The sequence below is a fragment of the Phacochoerus africanus genome, chromosome 15 (assembly GCF_016906955.1).
Source record: "Phacochoerus africanus isolate WHEZ1 chromosome 15, ROS_Pafr_v1, whole genome shotgun sequence".
Taxonomy (NCBI): domain Eukaryota; kingdom Metazoa; phylum Chordata; class Mammalia; order Artiodactyla; family Suidae; genus Phacochoerus; species Phacochoerus africanus.
The window spans coordinates 115,441,806-115,456,470 of NC_062558.1; the positions used below are offsets into that span (position 1 = coordinate 115,441,806).

At 39.0% G+C, this 14,665-nt stretch overlaps 1 protein-coding gene across 2 annotated transcripts in view; it reads right to left on the bottom strand.

Annotated features, from left to right (window-relative positions):
- Positions 1–14,665, bottom strand: part of CFAP43 (cilia and flagella associated protein 43) — a 109,268-nt gene that overhangs the window by 44,566 nt on the left and 50,037 nt on the right. For both annotated transcript variants that reach the window (XM_047761507.1, XM_047761508.1), the window contains exons 16-20: positions 7,252–7,382; positions 5,882–6,029; positions 3,494–3,595; positions 2,533–2,610; positions 124–249 (exon numbers count right to left, since the gene is read on the bottom strand). In XM_047761507.1, coding sequence (XP_047617463.1) covers positions 124–249; positions 2,533–2,610; positions 3,494–3,595; positions 5,882–6,029; positions 7,252–7,382 — 585 coding nt within the window. The remainder of the gene's footprint in view (positions 1–123; positions 250–2,532; positions 2,611–3,493; positions 3,596–5,881; positions 6,030–7,251; positions 7,383–14,665) is intronic.

Below are 14,665 nucleotides of genomic sequence, written 5' to 3' on the forward strand. Positions count from 1 at the left end.
AATGCACTGTTTTCTTTATTCATAGTGCTGGAAACGTTTTATTACTTGCATTATACTGGAACAGTTCTCCTTCCTGTTTTCTTTATTAAATCTTTGTGCTGCTTAAATCAGATTTTTTCATACCTTTGCCACTTCTTCCTCACTTTTATGATGGAGCCTTTCCAGCTCTTCAAGGTCCAGGCCAAATTCTTGTTGCTCTAATTTTGCGATATTGTCTACTGCTTCATTTTCTTCCATCATGTCCAGAACCTGAATTTTCCAATAGAAAAGGATGGACAAGTAAAGAATTAAACTCTATAGAGATGGTTTTCTGAGTCTCTTGAGACAGCAATAAGAAAATATTCTGTTTATCTAAATGTAACTATCAAGTAAAGAATTAGGTTATAGGATTATTTAAGTTTTAAGGCTTAATCCATAAAAGCTCATTCATCTAAAAACAACAAAAATATGTAAACATCAATTTACTGAATGATATTAAGGAATTAGGCATGTGTTTTCAGAGTTCTTATCTTTCAGAGACATATAATTAAGTAATTATTTTCTTTTTTTTTTCTTTTTTGTCCGCACTAGTGGCATGTGGCAGTTTTCGGGCCAGGGATCAAATCCACGCCACAGCAATGACAATGCCAGATCCTTAAACCACTGTGCCATCAGGGGAACTCAGGGACATATCCTTAAATGATTAAAGGTGACTAATATGACATCTGGGATCTTTCAGGGCAGGGGATAGTAGATAGCATAGAGAGGAAATAACATTGGTGACTCTCTCTCTCTCTATATATATATATATATCTGAACATTTTTATAGTTAAAAAATCTTCAAAGGTTTATACCTTCAAGAAATAAAGGGACAAAGGAAACACATTACAACATATACGACAAAATATTAGTGTCTTCAAAATATAAAGAGCCCTTACAAAAGTCAACAAAAACAAAGACAATATGATTAAAAAAAAATAAGGACTTCCTTTCCTGCCTCAACCTATAAAAAAAGAAAGAAATGTATAATAAATCAATAAATCCAATACTGTAATTTAAGAGGGGGGAAAAAAGGACCCTTTAGCAGTATGGAAACTAACATCTGAAAGATGAAAATCAGATGGATCTGAATGATATATCACAGCCGCAAGGGTCCCCCAGATAGCACTCAGCAAAAGGCAGACTGGAATACTTGCTGAAGTTAGATCTCCTACATATCTTCTTCCCAGGCTTGCTGAACTAGTGTGGTGGAATTATAATAGGGAATTTCATTTATAACTATGAGCATACAATAATAAAAATAGATCACCAAATGTCTGGAGAACTATAAGACCAATGAAGAGAAACAATACATTCAGCCAAAAAAAAAAAAAACTTGTTATGCGAAGAAGAGTTTATTAAGCAAGAGGAGTAGAATTTTATAGTAACTAGGGATGCAAAATATTATATCATAAAAATAATCAAGATATTATGGAACTTAAAAGTTTAATCTTTGAAATAAAAAATTCAATAGATGGTCTGAACAGCAAAATGGACACCAGTTGAAGATAATTAATGATCTGTTAAGAGTCAGTTAAGAATTCTCCCTGGGTGTAGGAAAGGATGAAGTAATGAAAAATGTAAAAATTAATGTATATGACATATCTAAGTACCCATTACTAATATGACTTTAAGGAGAAGAAAATAGGAGTTCCTGTCGTGGCACAGCGGAAACCAATCCTACTAGGGACCATGAGGTTTTGGGTTCGATCCCAGGCCTTGCTCAGTGGGTTAAGGATCTGGCATTGCTGTGAGCTGTGGTGTAGGCTGCAGAAGCAGCTTGGGTCTTGCATTGCTGTGGTTGTGGTGTAGGCCAGCAGCTGCGGCTCCGATTTGACCCCTCAGCCTAGGAACTTCCATATGCCACAGGTTCAGCCCTAAAAAGAAAAAGAGAGAGAGAGAGAACAGGGGTCATAATGTTTAAAGAAACCATATGGGAGAATTTTTAAAAGACTCAATAAAGCATGAATATTCAAGATTCAAAGAGTATAACAGGTGTTGAGCAAGCCCAGGTCTAGAAACAGAAATGTAGGGAAGCTTAAGAACCAAATCCAAAATATTTCCAAAGAGGAAACAAGTATCTCCACATATTTTCAAAGAGGAAAAGAGCCTGAAGAATCAGACTAATAGAAGAATTCACATCAGCAATATTGAATGCAAAAATACAATAGCCCAATAGCTGTACCACAATGGAACTTCCTAAAAACATTATTTTAAATTATGTAACTCTGTATTGTTTAATTTACAAAAATGTAAATACATAACTTTGACAAAAATAAGTATTAAGCAAGACAGTATTTGGGAAGACAGGGAAGAAAACCACTGTTTATATTATTGTATGGTACATGATAAAAATTATACCTTATTAATGTGCCCCAGAAAACTGAGCTTATAGGCAGAGGAAAAAAAAAAAAAGGAATATAGTGCCACATGCTGTGTTGAACAAAATGAAATTTAAAAAGTAATTTTAGACCAAGGGCCAAATGTATTAGTATATGAAATCACAACACTTACAGTTTTAGCAAGCGCTTTGATTTTTCTTTTTATCTCTTTCCTTTTGTTGGAAAACAGTTTAACCTCCTTTTTGATGGCCTACAATAGAACAAGTACATCATTTAAACAAGCAAAAGAGATGATAGATACATAAGTACCTACATAGATATAGAGATAGCACTTCTCTAGAAACAGAAATGAAGAAATTTCTTTAAAGATTAATAATATAAAGTGTACATGAAAGAGCTGCAATAGTTTGCTTAAGTCTAAAATGCTGCTGTGCTACTCACCACTGAAGCAGCTTGGAACTGATGTCAATTATAAAGCCAATACCAAGAAAATAATTTAGCAAAAAAATAAATAAAGTATAGTTGACAAACTATTTTATTGGGAACTAGAGTGAGAAGAGATAGGCAGGCTGAATCCAGACACAAGGTGCCACCTACATCTGAAGCTACAATGTCTCCTCTCCTTTTCCTGGCCCAGCTCCCTCCCCACCCCCCTTTTCTATGGCTGTGACTGCAGCATGTGGAAGTTTGATCCCAGGCCAGGGATCAAACTCATACCACAGCAGTAACCAGAACTACAACAGTGACAACACTGGCTCCTTAACCTGCTGAGCCACCAGGGCACTCCTGTGGTCCACCCCTTTTATTTAAGCCAACCTTGTATCATCCTTCCAAATGCACTTCAGTATGAGGTATCACAGTTCATCCTTTGCTTTGCCTTATCTGGACAACTCTTCTTGGGTTTCATATTAGCCTACGTACAGTGCTTAAAGCTCATATAACTTAATCTAAAGATTGAGCTTTGTTTAGGATGTTCACTTGCTTTCAGAAAAGTTATATTTGTATGATGTAATGCTCTGCCAAGTAGTATTTCACTCTATTTTCTAACTTTCTAATGGGCTTTCACAGGACACTAATCTATTTGCCACACCTACAAAGCATTATTTCAAACCTCTCTCATATTTTATAAATACCTCTTGGCTCTTCTGTTGTATCCAGGGAATTGCCTCTGTATTACCAACTTGGACTAATTCCTCTTGCGATGAGTCAGTGCTTGACCGCCTATTCTCACGTATCTTAGAAGAAGACAGACATTTCTTAAATTGAAAATTCATCAAGTTCTCCTCCAACCCTGCTTCATTTAATTACTTTGAGTCCCTCTGCACTTGTTGCATTTTTAAAAATAGCACCAAGCATTTTGCCTACCCAAGATATATTTTGTTAATTTAATTCCTTCCAGTCTGTCCTTACATCAGCCACAATTTTCACTGAGAAAGCAGCAAAGATGAGACATGTCACAGGCTCATCAAATCACTCTCTGCCTTCTTCCTTTTACTATAGACAAAAGCTTCTGCCTATCAAGGCCTGCCCCACCATTTGTACTTAGGATCTCAATCTTTTTTCCTCCTTCTTGAAGTCTTTTAACTTGAAAAAAAAAATTCCTACCACCCCTCTGCATCATCCATTTCTGCCTTTTACTGAATCTTTATCAACAGTATCCAAACTTGCTCTAGGATCTTCCTGTCCCAGGAAAGCTCCGTTGACTACCACATTTCCCTTTAGCTGCCACCCCATTTCTGTGCTCCCCTTTGCAGCAAAATATCTTGTCATACTCTTGTGGTTCTCCTGCAACCTCACTGGCCATCCCTTCTCAGTCTCCCTTGCCTCCCTAAACTGTTCTCCGAAGTCTCTAGAAGTGCTCTATCTTCGTCCCTTTCTGTTTCTCACCATCCACCCCTCCATGATGACATTACCTGGATTTATGGCTTTAAATTCTATTCATATATGTATGCCCGTGACTCAAATCAATATCTCAAGTCCTGGACTCTCCCCAGAAAATCTATCCAATGGCCTACCTGGTATCTTGTCTGGATGTCAAACAGGATTCTCACACTCCAGCTCAAGTAACTGACTTCAGATTCCTTTCTTTCTCCCCACAGTGGCTCTCCTCCCCACAGTCTTGCCCATCTTGGTGAGTGGTACCTTTTTCTACACAGTTCTTCAAGTAAAAAAATCTAGGAGTCATCCTTTAGTCCTTTCTTTCCCTTTCCTGCTATGTCCAATTCATCAGCAAGTTCTGACAGCTCTCCCTTTGCAACCTGCCTGGAACCTACCACTTCCCCACAACACTCTTTCACCTCCATCACTGTTACCTGGACCTCCTAACTCCTCTCCCTGCTTCTACTCTTGCTTCCTACATGAACCTTTCTCCACAGAGCAGAAGTAATCATTTCAAAAATGTAAATAAGATCTTGTAACTCCTCTGCTCAGAACACTTTCACAGGTTCTCGCTGTATGTAAAATTAAGTCCAAACCCTGCATGGTTTACAAAGCCCTTCATTATCTGTCTTCTCCTACCTCAAGGACGTCATCTCCTACCATGCTCTCCCTTGTTCATTTCAACTGCACAGGCCTTTTTTTTTGGCCTTTAAGGTGCAAGCTCTTTCTCCCTCCGCCCTGAGTACTTGCCCCTCCCTTGCACATTGCCTTACTCTTTTTCCCCCCCTCATTCTTAAAAATTGTATTGAAGTATAGTTGATTTCCAAGGCTGTGACCATTTCTGCTGTGCAGCAAAGTGATTCAGTTATACACACATCCATGCTTCAGATTCTTTTCCCACATAGACCAACACAGAATGTTGGGTAGAGTTCCCTGTGTCATACAGCAGGTTCCTGTTGGCCAAATGTTCCATATACCACAGTGTGTGGAAGCTCTTTTAAGTGAGCTCACAGCTTAAGGGTCTTCTCCTTGGAGGAGCTATTTCACCCAAACACCATCACACAAACCCATTTATATTCTGTAAAACAGATCTTATTTACAGTCTATTTTTTTCTTTATTGATAATATATCTATTTCTCTCTTCTCACCCTCAACCCTCAATTAGAATGTAAGCTCCATGAGAGCAGAAACTTTCCCTATTTTTTCATGAGTGTTTAGGCCCAGCACTTTGTAGACACTCAACAAATATTTGTTAAATGATTGAGTGAATAAATGTTCTCTGACTAGACACATCCTAAATAATGCATGTGATATAAAAGTATAGAGAGACTAGTTTGAACAAGCACCAGAACTGGTAGCAGATTTTTTTTCAAGCAAGCCCATACCTTATACTATGGTTTAAATATAAGATCTAAGATGTAATATTTGTGACTGCTTTAAAGAAACCTGAATATTTTATCTTAAGTGCAGTAAATGCTCTTTTTGAAAAGCATGAGATACCTGAGCAAAGAGGAATATTACTAAAATATCTTTTAAAAGAAAACCACAAACTGATATCTGATTTAGAAAAAAAGAGGAAGGAGGGAAGGAAAGAAATAGGGAAAGAGAGAGGAAGGTTCAAGAAAACTATATTGAAACTCAACTGTGTGTTCAGATGCTGATTCCAAAACCAAGGAATCTCTTTGTGTTATACTTAAATAATCATTCTCCTCATCCATGATGTTTGTCAGGAAAGGTAAAAGTTGCTGATTATATTCAAGAATTTCATTGGCTAAGTTTCCTCCAAACCGCCTATAATAATAATAATAAAAAAAAAACACAGGCTACAAAATCACAATTTGAAAAAGACACATTTAACAGTATTATTTCCAGATACCTAACCATTTCTACATAAAGAAATATGTGGACAACTCTCCACAGGGCCCTGTAGATTTGTAGTTTTAGTCTAAGCAAAGTCTAAATAATTTACTATTGTCTAAGCTAAGTCTAGTTAGGAAAGTAAATCTGTATGTGTGTACACATACATGTATACTATGTCAGGTTTTTTAGGAATAAATAGCTTTTAAAGTTATCTGCTATTCAGAATTGTCCTCATTCCTTATGATTCTCCATCAGATGTTATGAAAGCGGGGACTGATCACTTCATAGGTCTTAACCGTGTCTTTTTATTTTTTGCATTTTAATGCCTTGGCATCTGGGATCTTGATAATAACCTTGGAGGAACTGCCCCTCCTGGGTCCAGCAGTTCATGGAGACAGTAAACAACTTGCCTGGAACGTACCCTTCAAAAGCAAACCCACCAACCCAGAGCCCAACCATCTCCTTTCTTGGGCTTTCACACTTGGGGCCACTATTTTCCTGTCCTAATCATCCCTGGGCCAAATACCAGACAACCAGGGGCAGCTACTGTGACCCAGGCCCCCTAAAATTATCCAAACTAGTCAATCCTAAGCCTGTCTGCTCCTTCGCACGGAAACCATAATAAAGACTCTTGCCCATGTTTTCCCTGCTCCAGCTGCCTCCTTACCCTTGCTGGTGCTACCCTACATGCATGGCATATCCCCTCCTCTTGGGATCATTAGTATAACAATGACAGCTGTCTCCAGCTGTGTAGGCCTTCCTATAGCTAAATAACAACATCTTTATTTTAAAACACCATTATCGGGAGTTCCCGTCGTGGTGCAGTGGTTAACGAATCCGACTAGGAACCATGAGGTTGCGGGTTCGGTCCCTGCCCTTGCTCAGTGGGTTAACGATCCGACGTTGCCGTGAGCTGTGGTGTAGGTTGCAGACGCGGCTCAGATCCCGCGTTGCTGTGGCTCTGGCGTAGGCCGGTGGCTACAGCTCCGATTCAACCCCTAGCCTGGGAACCTCCATATGCCGCAGGAGCGGCCCAAGAAATAGCAACAACAACAACAACAACAAAAGACAAAAGACAAAAAAAACCCACAAAACCCCCCCCCCCAAAAACACCATTATCATGTGAGGCTGCTTACTGTATACTTGTATGTACCTCCATCTCAGGTTAACAAGCGTGCTGTCATTTCTCCCATTCACCAGAATGCTTTGTCCATCCATTGAAATTCTCACTGATTGAATCCCGTGCCCCTGGTGAGAATGACTCCGACATCGAGCAAATACTTCCTTAATAGTTTTAGGAATAAAGTGAAGAAATTACAAATGCAATTCTACCACATGGTTTTTCTAAGGGGGTTACGTGCACTTTTGCTTGTGGATAAACATTTTTCCATTTGTTAATAGCATTTTAGTTGGTATGGAAATAGCCTCTTAGTAATACCTAGTGCTGAAAATTCCTAGTATAAAATTCATTCACCAGTACTGATTGCTCTCCCTTCTGTATAATGTGGAAGAAGAGGGATTATTATCACCAATTTATAATAGGAATCAGGCACAGAGAAGCAAATGGACTTGCTGAAGTGTACTAGAAGTCAGGGGAGTGGCCTTGAACAAGCAGTGTGGGCAAATTCGGATGCCTCCAAGGGTTAGGCAAATTCCCTTTATGTGCAAAGAGGCTGAGTGCGATAAGGAAGGTGACTGGCACTGGGAAGAATGACAGGGAATGCCAATTAAACCAGTGCAAATAGAACTCAAACGCATTAATAACTGGTACAAATGCAATGGTTTAAACTCTGACTAAAAACAGGGTGTTGTTTTTTTTGTCACATTTGTTATCAACCATGGTTCTTTTAAAAACTTTTTTAGTATTTTTGAACAGGCAATACATTCAAATGTTTCAAAATTAAAAAGCTATAAAAACGTGCAGTGAAATCTACGTTCTGTCCCCATTACCCAACACCTCCCAAAGGTAATCAATACACCTAGTACCTTCAATACCCTTTCAGAGTTTTTTAACGTATATAAGCAAATTTTTTTCCATTTTTTAATTACTCAAATGACTTTATCACATCTGTAGTTGTATAATGATCATAACAATCTGATTTCACAGGATTTCCATCCTACAGCCCAGGCGCATCCCTCCACCTCCCAAACTGTCTCCTCCGGAGACCATAAGTTTTTCAATGTCTGTGAGTCAGCATCTGTTCTGCAAAGAAGTTCAGTCTGTCCTTTTTTCAGATTCCACATGTCAGTGAAAGCACTGGATGTTGGTGTCTCATTGTATGGCTGACTTCACCTAGCATGATAGTTTCTAGGTCCATCCATGTTGCTAAAAATGCTGGTATTTCGTTCCTTTTAATGGCTGAATAATAATATTCCATTGTATATATGTACCACATCTTCTTGATCCACTCCTCTGTCGATGGACACTTAGGTTGTTTCCATGTCTTGGCTATTGAAAATGGTACTGCAGTGAACATTGGCGTACGTGTGTCTTTGTGAGTCAGGGTTTTCTGTGGATAGATGCCCAGGAGTGGGATTGCTGGATCAAATGGTAGTTCTATTTTAAGTTTTCTGAGGAATCTCCATACTGTTTTCCACAGTGGTTGCACCAATTTACAATCCCACCAACAGTGTGATAGGGTTCCTTTTTCTCCACACCCTGTCCAGCACTTATTGTTTGTAGACTTTTGGATGATGGCCATTCTGGCTGGTGTAAGGTGGTACCTCCTAGGGGTTTTGATTTGCATCTCTCTAATGATGAGTGATGTTGAACATCTTTTCATGTGTTTCTTGGCCATCTGTATGTCCTCTTTGGAGAACTGTCTGTTTAGATCTTCTGCCCATTTTTGGATGGGGTTGTTTGTTTTTTTGGTATGGAGCTGCAGAAGGTGTTTATAAATTTTGGAGATTAATCCCTTGTCAGTCGATTCACTTGCAAAGATGTTCTCCCATTCTGTGGGTTGTCTTTTCATTTTGTTTAGGGTTTCCTTTGCTGTGCAGAAACTTTGAAGTTTGATTGGGTCCCATTTGTTTATCTTTGTTTTTACTGTTATGACTCTAAGAGGTAGATCTGAGAAGATGTTGCTGTTGTTTATGTCAGAGAGTGTTTGGCCTACGTTTTCCTCTAAGAGTTTTATAGTGTCTGGTCTTACATCTAGGTCTTTAATCCATTTGGAGTTTATTTTTGCGTATGGTGTTGGGGAGTGTTCTAATTCCATTCTTTTCCATGTGGCTGTCCAGTTTTCCCAGCACCACTTATTGAACAGGCTGTCTTTTCTCCACTGTATATTCTTGCCTCCTTTGTCATAGATGAGTTGGCTGTAGGTGCATGGGTTGAATTCTGGGCTCTCTATCCTGTTCCACTGATCTATATGTCTGTCTTTGTGCCAGTACCATGCAGTTTTAATGACTCTTGCTTTGTAGTATAGTCTGAAGTCAGGGAGCCTGATTTCTTCCAGCTCTATTTTTCTTTTTCAGGATGTCTTTTGCTAATCTGGATCTTTGGTGCTTCAGAACAAACTTTAAAATATTTTGTTCGAGTTCTGTGAAAAATGTCCTTGGTAATTTGATAGGGATTGCACTGAATCTGTAGATTGCCTTGGGTAGTACAGTCATTTTGATAATATTGACCCTTCCAATCCAAGAGCATGGTATGTCTTCCCATCTATTTGTGTTATCTTTGATTTCTTTTATCAATGGCTTGTAGTTTTCAGAGTATAGGTCTTTTGTTTCTTTAGGTAGGTTTACTCCTAGGTATTTTATTCTTTTGGATGTGATGGTAAATGGGATTGCTTCCCTAATTTCTCTTTCTGATCTTTCATTGTTAGTATATAGAAACGCTGTTGATTTCAGTGTATTGATTTTGTATCCTGTGACTTCGCCAAATTCATGGAAGAGCTCTAACAGTTTTCTGGTACAGTCTTAAGGATTCTCTAGGTATAGCATCATGTCATCCGCAAATAGGGACAGTTTTACTTCTTCCTTTCCAATTTGGATTCCTTTTATCTCTTTTAGTTCTCTGATTGTTGTGGCTAGGACTTCCAAAACTATGTTGAAGAGTAGTGGGGAGAGCAGACATCCTTGTCTTGTTCCTGATCTCAGCGGGAATTCTTTCAGCTTTTCACCATTGAGAATGATGTTTGCTGTGGGTTTGTCATATATGGCCTTTATCATGTTGAGGTAGGTTCCCGCTATGCCCACTTTCTGAAGGGTTTTTATCAGAAATGGGTGTTGGATTTTGTCAAAGGCTTTTTCCGCGTCTATTGAGAGGATCATATGGTTTTTATTCTTCAGTTTGTTAATGTGGTGTATCACACTGATGAATTTGTGGATATTGAAGAACCCTTGCATCCCTGGGATAAATCCCACTCCATCATGATGTACAAGCCTTTTAATGTATTGTTGGATGCGGTTTGCTAGTATTTTGTTAAGGATTTTTGCATCAATGTTCATCAGTGAAATTGGCCTATAGTTTTCATTTTTTGTGGAGTCTTTGTCTGGTTTTGGTACCAGGGTGATGGTGGCCTCATAGAATGAGTTTGGGAGTGTCCCTTCCTCTGCAATTTTTTGGAGTAGTTTCAGAAGGAGAGTTGTTAGCTCTTCTCTAAATGTTTGATAGAATTCACCTGTGTAGTTATCTGGTCCTGGAATTTTGTTTGTTGGAAGTTTTTTAATCACAGTTTCAATTACAGTACTTGTGATTGGTCCGTTCATCTTTTCTATTTCGTCTTGGTTTAGTCTTGGAAGATTGTATGTTTCTAAGAATTTGTCCATTTCTTCTAGGTTTTCCATTTTATTGGTATATAGTTGCATATAGTAGTCTCTTATGATCCTTGGTATTCCTGTGATATCCGTTGTTACTTCTCCTTTTTCATTTCTAATTGTATTGATTTGAGTCCTCTCTCTTATTTTCTTGATAAGTCTGGCTAGGGGTTTATCAATTTCGTTGATCTTTTCAAAGAACCAGCTTTTCGTTTCATTGATCTTTTCTATGGTTTTCTTCATTTCTATTTCATTGATTTCTGCTCTGATCTTTATGATTTTTTTCCTTCTGCTAACTTGAGGTCTTGTCTGTTCTCTCTCAAGCTGCTTTAGATGTAAAGTTAGCTTGCTTATTTGAGCTTTTTCTTGTTTCCTGAGGTGGGCTGGCATTGCTATAAACTTTCCTCTTGGGACAGCTTTTGCTGCATCCCATAGGTTTTGGAGTGTCGTATCTTTGTTGTCATTTGCTTCTAGGTATTTTTTAATTTCCTCTTTGATTTATTCAGTGATCCATTGGTTGTTTAGTAACATGTTGTTGAGTCTCCACGTGCTTGTGTTTTTTGCAGTTTTTTTCTTGTTGTTGATTTCCAGTCGTATAGCATTGTGGTCAGAAAAATGCTTGATATGATTTCAGTTTTCTTAAAGTTACTGAGGTTGGATTTGTAGCCCAGGATATGATCAATCTTAGAGAATGTTCCATGTTCACTTGAGAAGAATGTGTATTCTGTTGCTTTTGGATGAAATGTCCTATAAATATCTATTAAGTCCATCTGGTCTAATGCTTCATTCAGGGCCTGTGTTTCCTTATTGATTTTCTGTCTGGTTGATCTGTCCATTGCTGTAAGTGGGGTGTTAAAGTCCCCCACTATGATTGTGTTATTGTCGATTTGTCCTTTTAAGGTTGTTAGCAGTTGCCTTATATATTGTGGTGAACCTATGTTGGGTGCTTGGATATTTAAAACTGTTATGTCTTCTTGGATTGATCATTTGATCATTAGGTAGTGACCTTCCTTGTCCCTTGAAATATTCTTCATTTTAAAGTCTATTTTGTCTGATATGAGTATTGCTACCCCAGCTTTCTTTTGATCCCCCTTTGCATGAAATATTTTCTTCCATCCTCTCACTTTCAATTTGTATGTGTCTCTAGAAGTGAAGTGGGTCTCTTGAAGACAGCATATATATGTGTCTTGTTTTTGTATCCATTCAGCCAGTCTATGTCTTTTGGCTGGGGCGTTTAGTCCATTCACATTTAAGGTAATTATTGATATGTATGTTCTTATTGCCATTTTATTAATTGATTTGGATTTGTTTTTGCTGCTCTTTTTCCTTTACTTCTTCTCTTGTTCTTTTCTGCCTATAGAAGTTCCTTTAGTATTTGTTGTAAGGCTGGTTTAGTGTTGCTGAATTCTCTCAGCTTTTGCTTATCTGTGAAGGTTTTGATTGCTCCTTCAAATCTGAACGAGAGCCTTGCTGGGTAGAGTAATCTTGGTTGGAGGTTTTTTCCTTTCATCACGTTGAGTATATCATGCCACTCCCTTCTGGCCTGCAGTGTTTCTGTTGAAAAATCTGCTGATAGCCTTATTGGGGTTCCCTTGTATGTTATTTGTTTCTTTTCCCTAGCTGCTTTCAAGATTTCCTCTTTGTCTTTAATTTTGGTCAGTTTGATTAGTATGTGTCTCGGGGTGTTCCTCCTTGGGTTTATTTTATATGGTACTCATTGTGCTTTCTGGATTTGAGTGAGTGATTCCTTCCCCATGTTAGGGAAGCTTTTGGCTATTATCTCTTGGAATATTTTTTCTGTCTCCTTCTCTCTCTCTTCTTCTGGCACCCCTATAATACAGATGTTGTTGCGTTTCACGTTGTCCCAAAGTTCTCTGAGACTCTCTTCATTTGTTTTCAATCTTTTTTCTCTTTTCTGTTCCCATCTGTGATTTCCACTAATCTGTCCTCCACCTCGCTGATTTGTTCTTCTGCCTCCTGTATTCTGCTGTTAGCTGCTTCTAGGGAATTTTTTATTTCAGTTATTGTATTTTGCATCTCTTCTTGTTGAAGTTTTATATCTTGTATCTCTTTGCTCAGTGCTTCCTGTAAGTTATTCATCTTTGCCTCCAGTTTATTTCCGATGTCTTACATTATCTTCAGCATCAACAGTCTAAAGTCTTTTTCCTGGAGGCTGAGAATCTCCTGATCACTTAGCTGATTTTCTGGATTTTTTTCTTTCTCCCTCATCTGAGTTATAGTCCTCTATCTTTTCATTTTTATAGGTTTTTGGTGTGCTGACCTTCTTACAGATAATAGAGTTGTAGCCTCTCTTACTTCTGATGTCTGCCCCCCTGTGGCTGAAGTCAGTATGGGGGCTTGGTGTAGGCTTCCTGATGGGAGGGGCTGATGCCTGCCACCTGGTAGGAGGAGCCGATTCTAATCCCTCTGGTGGGTGGGGCTTAGTCTCTGGATGAGATTAGAGGCAGCTGTGTGCCTGAGGTGTCTTTACTTAGCCTGTTTACTGAGGGGTGGGGCTATGATCCCACCTGGATTGTTGTTTGCCCTGGGGCTTCTCAGCGCTGATGGGTGGGGCCAGATTTTTCCAAAATGGCCACCTCCAGAGAAAGGCACTGCTGCTGAATATTCCCGAGAGCTTTGCTTTCAATGTCCTTCCCTCAAAACAACCCACATTCACCCCTGTTTTCCCAGGATGTCCTCCAAGAACTGAGGTCAGGTTTGACCCAGATTCCTTTGGAGACTTTGCTTTGCCCTGGGACTCAGTGCACATGAAAGTCTGTGTGTGCCTTTTAAGAATGGGGTCTCCGTTTCCCCCAGTCCCGTGGAGTTCTTGCGCACAAGCCCCACTGGCCTTCAATGCCAGATGCTCCGGGGCTCTTTCTCCCTGTGCCAGATCCCCACATGTGAGAGTTTGATGTGTGGCTCAGAACTCTCACTCCTGTAGGTCCTTAATTTTTGATATAACATGATCAGTTTGTCACCAAGTGGGACCCTACAGGGCCTGCCCAGGAGAGACCTCTTAGTGTCCTCCGCCTGCCTCTCGTCTGTAGAAAAACTTCAGCCTCCTAAGCTATTGTAAGAGTTCCAACATTCCAAGTTCCAAAAACCACGCTGATGAACATCCTGGAGAAGATGGAGCCTCCCAGAGTTCCTACTTAGGTAAGCCACCTGGAATGATGGAGAAGCATCAAGTGCCTCACATTCTCCCTGCTCTTCAAACCTCTGAGCAGCGAGTGGCGGTGCCTCCTATCAGCAAATTTTTATACAGGGAATTCTTAACATAAATTATAACATAATACATATATTATATATCTTGCCTTTCCTCTTTAAGAATGTATTTTTGGATTTTTTTCCTATTGTTGCATAAAGATGTCCTCATTCTTATTACATCATAATACTCCATACTTAATTTATGTACTATTTATGTACCATTATTTATTCATCCATCCTCTGTTGATGAACATTAGGTTGCTTTTACAAACAGCACTGCCATGAATAACCTCCTATATGAGGTACTTTGCATAGAATCACCCAGAAAAATGCTGATGTCTTGCCATGTTATGTCACTATCAGTTGTAGTGTACATTACAAATCATTTGAATAAGAGAGAATGTAGCAGAGTGTGCGTATCGTTGACTTAAAAATAATTTCTAAGGGATTTAATATTTTTCCTATATAATAATAATATCACTTTTGCTTTGTATTCCAAAGATGCTTTCTTGCACAAGTGAGCAAGGAGAGCTGGATGTGCATAACCAGAGCCAGTTTCTCTGTGACCTTGTGGGACAGTGTCATGTGCATGACTG